Here is a 14,004-nt window from a genome sequence, read left to right as displayed (position 1 = left end):
CAAAATGCAACAAATGGCAATTCCTGAAAGTTAGTTGCAAAGTGGAATCTGAAACTGTATCAATGAACTTCTTGGCTCATAAAAATCCACTGGTCCATATTACACTCTGAATGGCTCTCCTACCCACACATGATTTGTAACATCATGCACTGGTCATCTAGAAAAATACTGGTTCAATGAGTTATATAGACCTTCCCAGGGTTGACACATTTCTTATAGAATACATTTTTAAAAAATCACATTCCTAAATATCATCACCAATCTCATCAGAAAAATCTTTTAAGTACAGGAAGCTGGCAAGCCCATGGTGACAGGTACACGTTTTCCAGAAATCTAATTTTCACTTGAAAGACTAGATTCTTATCACTGGTAGCAACCAGTTATTATCCTTGAATGGCAGGCTCATTTCACTCACTTTCAAGGAAAATGCCTGCCAAATATCCAAGTCTAAGTAATGACAGTTTATTATTCTTTTAAGTAAAAATAAAAGTAGTGTTCCATTTAAAAAGCAGCGAGTGCTTTTCCTAGAGATGAACTTTGTACGTCGATGTGCAGAAGAACGTTATGTACAACTCGATTTTTTAAATATTTATTTATTGTTGTTGTTTAGTGGCTAAGTTATGTCCAACTGTTTGCAACCCCATGGACTGTAGCCCCACCAGGCTCCTCTGTCCGTGGGATTTCTCTGACAGGAATACTGGAGTGAGTTGCCACTTCCTCCCAGGGATCGAACTCTATATAGTCTCCTGCATTGGAAGGCGGATTCTTCACCACTGACCCACCAGGGAAGCCCAATTTATTTATTAACTTATCTAATATTGATCTGGCTGTGTTGGGTCTTGGTTCTGGCATGCAGGGTCTGCTGCGGTAAACAGACTCGCTGTGGCGCGTGGGCCCAGCCGTGGCAGCAGGTGGGCCTTACTTGCTCTGCGCGCAGCACACAGCACATCGGATCTTAGTTTCCTGTCCAGGGAATCGAACCTGTGTCCCCTGCACTACAAGGCAGATTTTTAACCGCTAGACCACCAGGGAAGTCTCCACACATTTATTTAATCACACCGAAAAGACATGCACTCCAGGGTAGAGATTTTGAGAAGGAGAACATCTCACTGGACATACACTCCAGGGTAGAGATTTTGAGAAGAAGAACATCTCACCAAGGACATTTTTAAGTGAAATCGGCTTCTTCCCCAAACGCTTAATGTGCGTTTGGTACCACTGCCTTGATTCAAACTAAGATGCCAGCAGTTTGATCCCCGCTGCCCCCTCATCAGTGCAAATGCCAGCACAGCAACAGTGCACTAACGTCTTTCATTAAAAGAATGATTTTGGCTTCAGGAACCCCTAGAAGGAACATGGGGATCCCCGGGAGTCTGTCAACCACACTTTGGAAAACACTGCTTTAAAAGATTGTTAAAAAAAAAAAAAAAAAGATTGTAAAGTAGGGTGGATTTTAATAACTGGAAACTGAAAAATACATTTCATAAAACCTCATAATTGAAGAAGACTATCAAGTCATCAAGTTTATTCTTTCAAACAGGGGCTATACTAGAATTCCCCCGCAGGTCACACCAGCCCTACTAAATCTATACTAAGTGGGGCCCTAACTTTAAAAGCACCCAGAGTCTGAGGTGCTATCAATTTCACAAAGCACTGATGTAGCCTGTACTAGTCTACATGCTTCACTTTACAAATTACCAGAAAGACAGTGGAACAAACTGCAATGTCACGGATACATGAAACTATTAAAAAGACTAATTACATAGAAATTGTGCCATTTTTCTTATTATTAGCCAGCTGCCTAATTTCAACATCTGTACACATAAAATTCTTCCTTCAGCTAGTTTTGGTAGACCTGTATGACCCAGATGCACCTAGTGTTACTTTAAACAGTAATTCCTGTTTATCTCACCACATTAAGCACTACTTTCAGTTGTCCTCTCATCAGATGATTCAATTATTACAATGACTGGCCACTACTGATATGAAATGCTCCAGAATTCACTAGTGAACACCACAGATAAATAACCTTACATTCAGAAATATATTTTGCAAAATGTAAAAGATCTGAATTACACACATTCATCTACATTAACATTAAAAAAATTATACCTTACTCATAACAAAGACAAATATTCAGTAGAAGTCCTTTTTAAAAAAAAAAAAATCATAAAGAAGATTTGCATTCTAAACACCCAGACTGGGGTTTGATGAATTTTAAGTAAATTACTCCAGTGCATCAATGACTGCAAAATAACTGCATCAAAACAAATGAAGCAATAAAGATAAGCATACTAACACATCCAAAGGCTTTAAAATCAAGAGGTTCTTTTAAAATATATATATATAGAGAGAGAGAGAGAGAGAGATATAGATATAGATTCCAATGCCTCCTCCACTCCATTCTCATCCTGAATCCGTGTTTGGGGGACGGGATGTGCAGAAGAGACAAAGAATATTCTGTTTAATTTTTTTTTTAATAGCTCGTCCAGATGCAACTACTGGTAAACCAGCACTTGTGAACTACTTCAGGTAATGTAAATGGAGAACTGATCATGCTCTCCTGGAAGATCTCTGAAGAACTGCTAATGGGGCTTTCCTGATGGTCCAGTGGTTAAGTAAGAATCGGCCTTGCATTGCAGGGAACACTTGTGTGATCCCTGATCCAGGAAGATCCCACATGCTGCAGGGCAACTAAGCCCATGTACCACTGCTACCGAAGCCCACGCCTAAAGCCTGAGCTCAGCCACAAGAGGAGCCCCCGCCACAAGAAGCCTTTGCACTACAACCAGACAGAGAAAGCCTGCACCCCTCCTGCGCTTCTCAGGAACCAATGAAGCGACCAGTTAATTGTTGCCTACAAAATGCGATGGTTTCCAAGCAGATCAACCCCCCTATGAAGACCAAATTCCCACTGGGAGTTTAGATGCAAAGTTCAGCACCTAACCCAAGTCATCAGTCTTCAAAAGGAGCCCAAGTAAGCATTTTAGAATATGTTAAAATATCAACTTCCTATTTAGGATAGCAATGATAAACCAACTTCTCAGCAGGGGAAATACAGCTTCCTAAAACTTGCTACCAGACAACTCAAATGAATTGAAAAATGAAGAAAGGTTCAAACAGCAGACAGACAGAGGGACAGACTTGGAAGCAAAAGAAATATGGCAATACCTTCAAGGAACTATGTGAATGTGTATGTCACTGTATTAAAGAATGTAAAGCTGACACAGTGAAACAGTTAAAAATTTTTTAAAAAGAAGCCAGAGGACCCTAATAGCTCAATCATTTTTGGAACTCTGATCTGGCTGCACCCCAAGCCAACTGAGTCACAATTTCTGGAAGTGCGATCCAGCCATGAGTATTTTGCAAAACTCCCCAAGAGATTTCAAAACACAACCAAGGTTGAGAATCACTGCCTTAAACCTTGAGAGTAAAACAACAACAACAACAAAAAGATGAACCTCGCACAGTAACAAGTTTTCCAAAATGCAAACAATTCTCATTTAAAATGTAAATAATGAAGTATAGACTTTAAATTTAAAGGTATTTAGAATTATCACCAACTTTAAATTAACATGTAAAAACAGACTCTTTACAGTATGTAGTAGCTATCTGACCTATGATATAATTCGCAGTAGTAAATAATCAAAACTTGAATTATAAGATTCTGATGATCTACCATCTCAGTTCTACATAGGTAAGTGCTACCCTAGTTTTTATCCACTCTCACGGTTAAAACAAATTTTCCTGGATGCCAAGTACACCACGTAATAGTGTCAAGGTGACACAATCTAAAATACTTTGTTCCTGAGAAGCTGGAATTTAGCCACATTTCCTATCACCAAAATTACACATTTTAGGATGAGGGGGAAAAAATCCAAAAATTCTAAATATGACTCATTACTAAGCATATGTTTTGGCATATTATCTATGCTAACAGTACTGAAAGTTGCTCAAATAAATAATATCTAGACATATTTGTCAACTGCTTGAATTTCTCTTTTCTTTTTTGATTTTTTAAAAATTTCTCTTTTTAAAACAGTTAAATCTTCATCAACTGTGGAACAAAAAATCCAAAATTTAATAATTTAACAAAATGGTATTAAATTCTGGGCTAGGTTTATCTAACTCCTTTAATTTTGGTGTAGAAAACAATGAAATCAATCGAAACCATTTCCATCAGATTAGTTTTACACATAATAGTCACTTTTAATCATCACTGAAGCAAAACAAAAATTTCTGCCTAAGTACACAATCCTGTAGGATACAAAAATAAACGAAATCCAAACACATACAAAGAACACTGAAATGACTAACATGTTCACTGAATGAAAAAAACTGGGAGGAAAAAAGAAAGCATAAGCTATAGGGGCACACAACAGAACTAAGTTTACACATAAGAAAACTAATATATGTTCTCACCAAAATGGACAAAATTTTAGATGAGACTAAATATGCATTTCACATATAATGAGGCAGATCCTGTAGGGTTAACTGCCCTAGTAGAGGCCTCAGCAATTCACAACTCAATTAGAATAGTGTCTAATGATGTTACTATAACACCAGCTCAATCAGAAAAAAACAACTTCCAAGCCAGAGAGCTGGAGTGTGACTGGACAGCATAAATTAGTTTAACACTTGGGGGGTGGGGGGTGGAGGGGAGGATCTGAAGGGGAATGCAGAAAAATAAACTCACACACAAGTGGTGAAACAGCTCAACTAAAATGTGGCTTAAGAAAGTGAAGCACAGGTTTTTATAAGCAAATAAGACTTGCTGCTTCCCAGTATAAGCAGAATTGCTTCGAACAGCAAAGCCATCGAAAAAGGTCAATGATGCATATAAAACTTGTTTCAAAAAACTTCACAGTGACTTTCTCAGCACAGGTTTTCATGAAATCTGAAACCGAATTGCTGTTTTTTCTAAGCTTAAGATATACAACTAAGGAACGTAACTAAACAAAGAAGTTTCTACATAATTAAGTTTCTACATAAATATTAATTAAAAAATTAAGATGCAATACCTCTTTAAAGTAAGTTCCCCCAAAAACCTGGAAAGCAAAGAAAAAGCCACTTCTATTAACAGACTCACAAAATGTTATATCAATTTTCTCTAGAAAAGGTTTTATTTTTAATTCCAACAACTTAAACCTACATAATTCATCACCACCCTTAGACCTAAATGGACTCCAAATTTTAAAGGCCTGGCCTACCTGTATTATATTTGTACTGTAATAAACCCATTTAAGAAAGTAAAACCGTAACATTAAGGAAGAAACATTAATTTTTAAAAAATCATACTTTAAGATGATAATGATAGCAATCATTTACAACTTGAAATGTCAAATACTAATCATATCAGAGCTTTCCAAAAGAGAAAATAAATCCTTTAGCAGAAAAAGAAAACCTGCACACTAGCACTCGCCAAGCTGAAATAAATTTGGCCTAAGTACAATATAGCAAAGACAACGTATGAAAACTGCAATAAAAATTACTGAAATGCAATGGACTAAATCTAGTAAAGTTTGTAAACGTATTTATTTCTGTATTTTCTATTAGGACTAAATAGTTTCTACCAGAAAAAAAAGTACTGAACCTACTTTTTTTTTTTTTTTTGCCTGTATAAATTTATTTTTACTTCACTTTTCCTTGTGATATTCCTTATGTTAAAATACAAATTGTTCAGGACAACTCTGAGAGGTCTCCATAGGAACCTAAGGCATAAGAAAATTAGTTCACCCTGGCTAACAATTCCCCATGCAACTCTAGTGCTTTGTATTAATAGTTTACTGTGTGCATGCTCAACCGCTCGGTTGTCTTCTGTGACCCTATGGACTGTAGCCCACAAGGCTCCTCTGCCCAGGGATTCTCCAGGCAAGAATACTGGAGTGGGCTGCCATTTCCTTCTCCAATGAACCTACTTTTTAAACACCCTGAGACTGAAAGGATGCTAAGTCTTGCAAAAGTCAAAGACTGTTAAAATCTGCCAAGACAGCTTTTAGAAAGTCAATTCAGACTAATTAAAATGACTCCCCATTATATTCATCATTCCTAAATAAACTGGCAGTTTCACATTTAACTACAGCCCAAACACTAAAGGCATCAAGAAACTAAATTCAAAATAAACTATTTGGAAACAGGCAAATATACTTATTTTCAAAAATTTTACTATGGTTTTCAAGGGGGAAATATTAATAATCATCAATTTTCAGTAGTTTTTTTTTTTTTTTAACCTCTCTATATTGCCCTCCCCCCCAAAGAAAAATCTTTCAAGTTAACGAAACACACCCACTTCTTCGAAAATCTCAAATTCAGCTTGAGAAATCACAAGAGCAGTTTGGGGCTTGAGATGGAGCCACCGCCCTACGCACACTACACCGATTTCACGCTCAATACTTGCAGTTGGAGCAATAAAATAAGTTAGCTCTTTTCATTAAGAGTGCGGGGCGCGGGGGGTGGAGGCGGGCTGGTCAGTTAGGTGCTAACAATGTTTCCAGCACACCGCCACCACCCACGGTACTCAAAAAAGTAAAGTCAACAAGCCAAAGCCAGAAACACGAACTGGAGTGACACAACCAGGAAGAGAAAATAAGGGACAAAGAGAAAAAAGAAAACAACTACTCGAGAAAAGAAATGAAGAGAGACCATTCACAACTTTCATTCAGACCGAAGGCAGCCCGCTCCCCGCCGGGGCCGACACGCTCCGCCGTGAGGAACGGGGGAACTACCTCAGAACAACAAAGAAGCGGCGACGGCCGCGGTAGCACGCCCAGCGCGGGCTCCACTCGGTTCCGCCGCGGACCCCGCAGGCAGCTCGGGGCCGCAGGACCGACGCCGGAGCCCGAGGAACGCGAGGCGCCGCGGCCCGGCCCGGCCCGTCAGGAGGCAGCGCCGGTTCTCCGGGCCGGGCCCGCCGGCTTCCCGCGCGCGCTCCCCGCCGCCGCCGCCGCGGCCGGGAGCCCGCCCCGGGGCGGGGAAGCCGCGGGCGGGGGCGCGCGAGCCCGGCCCGGGAGAAGGGGAGGGGGACATGGCGCGTTACCTGGGCCCGGGCGACGGCGAGGGGCTTCCGCTCTCCCGCCGCGGCTCGTCCCTCCGCCCGGCGGGCCCCGGCGCTCTCCTCGCCCCCCGCCCCGAGGCGTCCGGGCCAGTCCGCCCGCTCCTCCGCGCCGCGCCGCTGCCCGCGCGGGCCGGGCCGCCTCCGAGCTCCCGGGCCGCCCCGCGGCAGGGCCGGGGCAGGGGGGTGCCCCTCTCACTGGGCGCCCGGCTCCCCTCACCCGCTCCCGCCCCCTGGGCGGCCGCGGAGCCGAGGGGACGGCGGGAAGGGGGCCTCCGGAGGACAGCGGACGGCTACGAACGCGGGCTCCGCCACTCGAGCCGCTCCGTTACCGCAGCGGCGGTGGCGGCGGCGACGACGACCAGGGCCGTGTTGTTGCTGCCAACTTGTCGGGAGGACACTGAGCATGCGCGCGCGGAGACCACATCCGGGTAATTTCAGGGTTTGGCCCTTTTCTCCCCCACCCCGCCCCGCGCTGCTTTCCTTTCTCTCGCTGCCCCCGCCCCGCACCCCCCGCCGGAGTGACGGGAGGGTCGCTCTGCGCAGGCGCCCGCGGGCCAGCGCCGGCGGCGGGGAGCTCAGAATCCCGGCCTGGTCCCGGGCCCCCGCCGGGTGCGCTACCCCCAAAGGTCGGGGGAGCGGCTGCTCCGTGGGCGTCCCTTTGCCACAAAGTACCCAAACAGCGCAGGAGAGCTCGGCGTGTTAGTGGGTATCTAGTAAGTTTATAAACAACGATCAGGCGGGCCTCTTTTTTTTTTTTTTTGAGGACCTGCGTGGCCGCAAAAAAAAATGACACTTTTTAACAGCTTGCTTTGGGGAGAACGTAGCTGTAGCGGGTTATTTGGGAAAGAAACTGGGGTGACCGCACCTTCCCTCTCCGCCAGTCCTGGGTCCCTAGATCCGGAGGTGTTTAAACTCACGAGATGCCTTATTAGGTTGAGCAGGACAGATCATGGAACCGCAGATTTGAGAGCCTGAATAGGTGTTAATAATTCTTGAATGGTTCCTGTTGGAAGAGGTTTAGGTAGAACTTCAGACTTGGAAGGGACTTTCAGGGTCCTACGGCACACCTGTTACGTAGGTTACCTGCTGGGTGAAGGAAAGGTGTAAACTCCACTTTTGACCTTATACTTGGGTTATTTGAAAATTTTACAAGATGAATGCATTTACTCGATGTTTTTAAAGTTTCAGAAAACACATACTATTTCAGTTCAGTTCAGTTCAGTCGCTCAGTCGTGTCCGACTCTTTGCGACCCCATGAATCGCAGCACGCCAGGTCTCCCTGTCCATCACCAACTTCCGGAGTTTACTCAAACTCATGTCCATCGAGTCGGTGATGCCATCCAACCATCTCATCCTCTGTCGTCCCCTTCTCCTCCTGCCCCCAATCCCTCCCAGCATCAGGGTCTTTTCCAATGAGTCAACTCTTCGCATGAGGTGGCCAATTGGAGTTTCAGCTTTAGCATCAGTCCGTCCAATGAACACCCAGGACTGATCTCCTTTAGGATGGACTGGTTGGATCTCCTTGCAGTCCAAGGGACTCTTAAGAGTCTTCTCCAAAAAAAAAAAAAAAAAGAGTCTTCTCCAACACCACAGTTCAAAAGCATCAATTCTTCAGTGCTCAGCTTTCTTCAGAGTCCAACTCTCACATCCATACATGACCGCTGGAAAAACCATAGCCTTGACTAGACGGACCTTTATTGGCAAAGTAATGTCTCTGCTTTTTAATATGCTGTCTAGGTTGGTCATAACTTTCCTTCCAAGGAGTAAGCGTCTTTTAATTTCATGGCTGCAGTCACCATCTGCAGTGATTTTGGAGCCCCAAAAAAATAAAGTCTGATACTGTTTCCACTGTTTCCCCATCTATTTCCCATGAACTGATGGGACCAGATGACATACTATTTACATATATTTTTTTCTCACCAGCCAGGAAATATTTACATATATTTAATCCCACCAGGATTACTATCGGAAGATTCAAAGGTCATTTCTTAAATCTTCTCGCTCAGAATCTGTCTTCTCCCCCAACTAGGTTTTACTCCCAGGGCCCTAACCCTATCCTGCCCTTTCCTTTTCTGCCCAGCAACCTCTACAACTGTCATCTTCAAACTGGTGATCCCTGGGCTTTATGAAGACTTTCCAAGACCAGTTTTAAGGTGTTCATTTCCAGATGCCTCACCAGCATGTGTTCTATGGTCTAAAATTGCTCAGCTTGGGACTTCCCTGGCCATCCAGTGGTTAAGCCTCCAGGACACAGGTTCAATTCCTGGTGAGGGAACTAAGATCCTCCATGCTGCATGCAACCAGAGATTTTTTTTTTTAATTGCTCAGCTTAAGAAAGAACCTGAAGACACAGCATCCCCTTTCAAAACTGTTCAACTCCCACCATACAAAGCCAAGTAAAAACTCACCCATTACTCAGACACATAGATCCAAGATGTAGAAAACCTCTAGGAGAATTCAGAGGAACATTCAGAAATTGGTGTCCTGCTGAAAAGTGACTCAGAACAAATGGGTTATAAGTTATCTTACAAGTCAGGTGGCTTCCAGTTCTTTGCTATCAACAAAATTGAAGGAAACTTTAACTACGTGACTTGATAACAGATCACCATGTGATTCTTGGCAGTATACTTGGAAGAACTTAGAGAACTGAGTAATGTTGCTAACTCTAAACTTCTTCCATTCCTATCTCTAATAGTTATCTATACACATGCATCTTGTCATCTTTGTCGTACTCTGTTGGAAGCAAATCACCAGTCCCACCCCCATTCAAGGGAAGGAGACCACACCTGTATTCCTGGGGGCCCGATCCTATGGGGCCGCATTAGAGTCTGTCTGTTTACTCATGCAAGGGACAGTTCCTACAAGCTCAACCTCCTCCAAATTTCTTCAGATTCCTTTCAGATCCTGGTTTAAGGGAAACCTGACTTCCCTGGGGCATTGTTTCCCCCTCCCCTCTCAAGTAGTAGGTCCTGTTTTTTCAACCATGAGCCTTCTAGACTGGGCTTGGAGGTGAGGTAAGCGTCCTGCTTACACTTGCACAATGTTTCTAGACCATCCTCTCTCCTCCCTATTCACCTGCAGCTTTAAATCTTGTCTTCCAGTGTCCCTCATCCTTGCTCACATTCCCCCTTATTTTTTCATCATTTGCTCTCATCAGGCCCTCCAACACCATTTCAGTCCTAATCCTAGGCAGTTATTCTATAACATGTATACTCCGATGATCATCCGCCTTCCCTAACCTCTTAGTTCCTTGACTTCTCCGAGGATCTAGTCCTATCCTCACTCTGCCTCTCATTCCCTTGGCATAATCACAGGAGCCTCGTCAAACTTGGCAACTTTCTTGATCATCACAATTTCAAACACCTCACTCTGAACACTACCTCCTGTTTCCGTATTTTCTTGTAGTACTCTTAACTCCAACAGTTCTGCAACGCACTTACCACTCTCTCCTATCCTTAAAAGTGAGTCGCTCAGTCATGACCCACTCTTTGCGACCCCATGGTCTATACAGTCCATGGAATTCTCCAGGCTGGAATACTGGAGCGGGTAGCCGTTCCCTTCTCCAGGGGATCTTCCCAACCCAGGGATCGAACCCAGGTCTCCCATATTGCAGGCAGATTCTTTACCAACTGAGCCAGTCCCATCCTTACCCAACTTAAATTCCTGGCCAGTCATCCCACAGTCACTCTCTTGCACACACTCTCAACCCTCTCCCCTCTTCCGCCTTGTCATGCTTACTGGGCAAAACCACAGCCCTGATTCAAGCCCACTCTCCATCTGTTTCATGTCGGCCCCGTGCCTCTGAATGTGGCTAAAGAAGAACACAGTCACTGACCGGCTTCTCTGTGATTTCATCACCGTGAACTGCCTGTGGGCCCTTAGTGCTTGCTGCCCAGGAATCCTCCTTCCCTCCTCTGTTCTTCTAGATGTCAGACCTTCTCTGTCCTCCAACCTGTACCCTCTTCCCTCCCATCCTCACTGATTCACGACCTTGCTTCCTATTCTACTGAGAACGTTGAACCAATGAGACAGAAACTTCCACAACATCTCACTGTCTCATCTACCCATAAACCACATACTAGCCTCTGTAACCTCTTCTCCACCCTCCCTTCCATTATGTAGGTGAATTTTCCATGTTCCGAATTAAAGCTAGTGCCCCTGCTAAAGGCAAGAGACCCTAATATTGTCTTGTTTAATCCAGATTATCAGCATGACTCCGCCAATTGTTCCCACTCCTCTTTGAGCAGTGTTTCCCTCTCTACTGGCTGATTCCCATAAGCTTATACACAGCTCTTATTTCTCCAGTCCTACAAAATCTATTTGATTCACTTCCACTAGCAGTAACCTTCCCATTTTTCTGCTTCCTTTACAACAAAACTCCTAAGAGTTCCTGTGCTGTCTCTTCTTCTGCTCCCACTCTAGAGCAACAGAACACATACCACATGGTACAATTAATATAAAGATAAAAAGCATGCCAAATATAATGTGTATGTTATGACTGTACACATATGTAATAGAATCATATCAACACAGATGAGATTACATATGTGTGTATTTTATGTCTTGAGCTGAGAGGGTCACCCACACCCCCGTAAGCCCCCTCCATTCATGCTTTCATCCTTATCACTTTATCAAAACTGTTCTTGTTGAGGTCAGCCGTGAACTTCACATTGCCTAAGCTGTGCCCTCTTGCTTTTCCTCCTCATCACTTCATCAGATCCTTCATACCCTGACTTCTTTCTTTTTTGTTGATTCTATCTCTTCTCCCAGACCTCGTAATGGCCCAGGGCTCATTCCTTGGATTTCTTCTGTTTTCTTTACCTACTCATATTTCACTGGTGATCTAATCAGGTCTCCTGACTTGCAGTACTCTGTAAGATATATGATATCATCATAGAGGATGACAACTCCCGAATTTATATCTTTATCTCCAACTCCTCATCTGAATTCCAGATGATACCAGCAGCCTGCTATGCATCTTCTCTTTCAGATCTCTTCAGCCCAGCAACTTCCCTGTCTCTGTTGGTGACACGTCCATCCTTGAAGTTGCTCAGACCAAAAGCCCTGCAGTCATGCTAGACTTCCCTCTTTCTTATCCATCCCATGTCTAGTCCAGAGTCAGAGTCTCCCTTACCACCTCCACTGGTCCCCTGGTCCATTCCACCATCACCTAACACTAGAGTTAGTATTCTCAAAGCTCTCCCTTCTTTCACGCTTGCCCCTTAGAGTCTATTCTCAGCAGAACAGCCAGAGTGATCCTCCTAAAATATACGTCTGCTTAAATCCCTTCTATGGCTCCTCATTTCATTCAGAGTAAAAGTCTATATCCTTAAAATAGTCTACAGGGTTCTGTGAGATCTACACCACCGCCACACTTCTGATCCTTACCTCTCTGATCTCATCTTCTGTTCCTACTCTCCTGGATGACTCTGGTCTGGCCTTACTGACCTCCTACCTGACCTCAGAAGACACCAGCCAAGCTCACCAAGGTAGGACCTTTGCATTAACTGCCCCCTCTTCTTACCACCCACTTGCCCAGATATCTGTACTGCTAACGCCCTCACCTACTTTAGTCAAATACCATCTTCTCCCTGAGGCCCACCCAGACCTTTTTAAAAGCACCCCCTATTCTGAACCCTCTCTCTAAACCCCAGGTCCCCCTTCCCCTGCTGTCTTCTTATAGCTCTTATCTTCTAACAGACTGTACTGTCTACTTATGTGTTATGCGTACTGCTTATTGTCTGTCATTTCCCCTAGAATGTAGGCTCCACAAGAGCAGAGATTTGTCTGTAGTGTTGACTATCCCAAGTGCCTAGAGTTCCTATTGCCATATAGGAGGTGCTCAATAAATATTTGTTGAATGAATGAACAGAATGTTTCATGCTTCTATCCTTACAAGTGTAAACTAGAAATAGAGTTGACTCTGAACCCTATTTTATTCCAGCAAAAATATTTTACACTTTAACAGTTGTTTTTTTTTAATTGGAGGATAATTGCTTTACAAAGTTGGGTTCATTTCTGCCGTAATTTTAATAGTTGATCAAAATTCATAATATGTAATTTTGATAAATTAGATATTCAAAATTGAACCAAAAATAACAAAATTGTATTGGTAATACAATCAAGATAAATGTTTTAAACTTAGGGACTCAAAGCTTTTTTAAATTTTTTATAAGGAAATACAATAGGCTGATCAATAAAAGACTTTGCAGCCTAAAATATCACATTAAAATGTTCAGGGGCAAATGGAATAGAAATACAAGATAAGGAGAAAAAGAATTACGTTAAATTTCTCTTAAAGAATTGCTTGTTCATGTTTTTTTTTAAATGGACGCTAGATGCATCATGGTATTTAGGTTCCCTTGGATACATTTAAAGAATGATGTAACCATCTTATCTTTAAATGGCAATACCTATAACATGTCAGAAATAACAAGCTTTGCCATTATTTAAACTTAAGATGAAACATTTTACATATGACCTTTAAAAATACAAGAAGAAACATAATTTGTCAAATTTCTTTTAGGAGGTAAGTAAGAAATTTTGAAGACCACAGTCCCAGAGGAGCTAAGCTGCCACCTTTCCTGAAACCTCCCTGAATGAAACGTCTCATTTCCCAGATCCATCCTGTCTTGGGCAGGCACAGGCTTGAAAGCTTTCTTCCTCTTTTGTCTTTTTTGATGGCTCCCCCTCCTGTGAAATGGAACTTCCCCAAAGACGCTGATGGTGGGAAAGATTGAAAGCAGGAGGAGAAGGTGGCAACAGAGAACAAGACGGTTGGATGGCATCACCGACTCAACAGACAGGAGTCTGAGCAAGCTCCGGGAGATGGTGAAGAAGAGGGAACCCTGGCATACTGCAATCCACAGGGTAGCAGAGTCAGACCCAACTTAACGTCTGAACGGCAGGGTGAGGAGAATCCAGAGCTTTAACCTTTTCATCCCAGAGGT

At 43.3% G+C, this 14,004-nt stretch overlaps 2 protein-coding genes across 4 annotated transcripts in view; one reads left to right on the top strand and one right to left on the bottom strand.

Annotated features, from left to right (window-relative positions):
• SMAD4 (SMAD family member 4) overlaps nucleotides 1-7,453 on the bottom strand; it is a 53,029-nt gene extending 45,576 nt beyond the window's left edge. Inside the window, exon 1 of one of the 3 annotated variants that reach the window (XR_006264828.1) lies at nucleotides 7,037-7,453. The gene's annotated coding sequence lies outside the window, so the exon portion shown is untranslated. Of the gene's footprint in view, nucleotides 1-6,725; nucleotides 6,899-7,036 lie in introns of those variants that run through there. The other 2 variants (XM_043443693.1, XM_043443694.1) reach the window with 2 other exon arrangements.
• On the top strand, nucleotides 6,631-13,606 carry LOC122425371 (collagen alpha-1(III) chain-like). The gene is made up of 3 exons (XM_043443685.1): nucleotides 6,631-6,705; nucleotides 6,807-7,482; nucleotides 13,581-13,606. The coding sequence occupies exons 1-3, from the start codon at nucleotides 6,631-6,633 to the stop codon at nucleotides 13,589-13,591; spliced, it is 762 nt and encodes a 253-aa protein (XP_043299620.1). The 3' UTR covers nucleotides 13,592-13,606.
• Nucleotides 13,607-14,004: the final 398 nt, after the last annotated feature.

Source organism: Cervus canadensis, chromosome 23, assembly GCF_019320065.1.
Source record: "Cervus canadensis isolate Bull #8, Minnesota chromosome 23, ASM1932006v1, whole genome shotgun sequence".
NCBI classification, from domain to species: Eukaryota; Metazoa; Chordata; class Mammalia; order Artiodactyla; family Cervidae; genus Cervus; species Cervus canadensis.
Note: the sequence above shows the minus strand (reverse complement) of the source record. Positions and strands in the feature narration are given on the sequence as shown.

Bases quoted from the DNA above. Each gene is read 5' to 3' on its own strand.
- LOC122425371 (XM_043443685.1), top strand. From the start codon at position 6,631: ATGAAGAGAGACCATTCACAACTTTCATTCAGACCGAAGGCAGCCCGC. The intron at 6,706-6,806 runs GTGAGGAACGGG...CGGACCCCGCAG, and splicing joins CGGGGCCGACACGCTCCGCC to GCAGCTCGGGGCCGCAGGAC.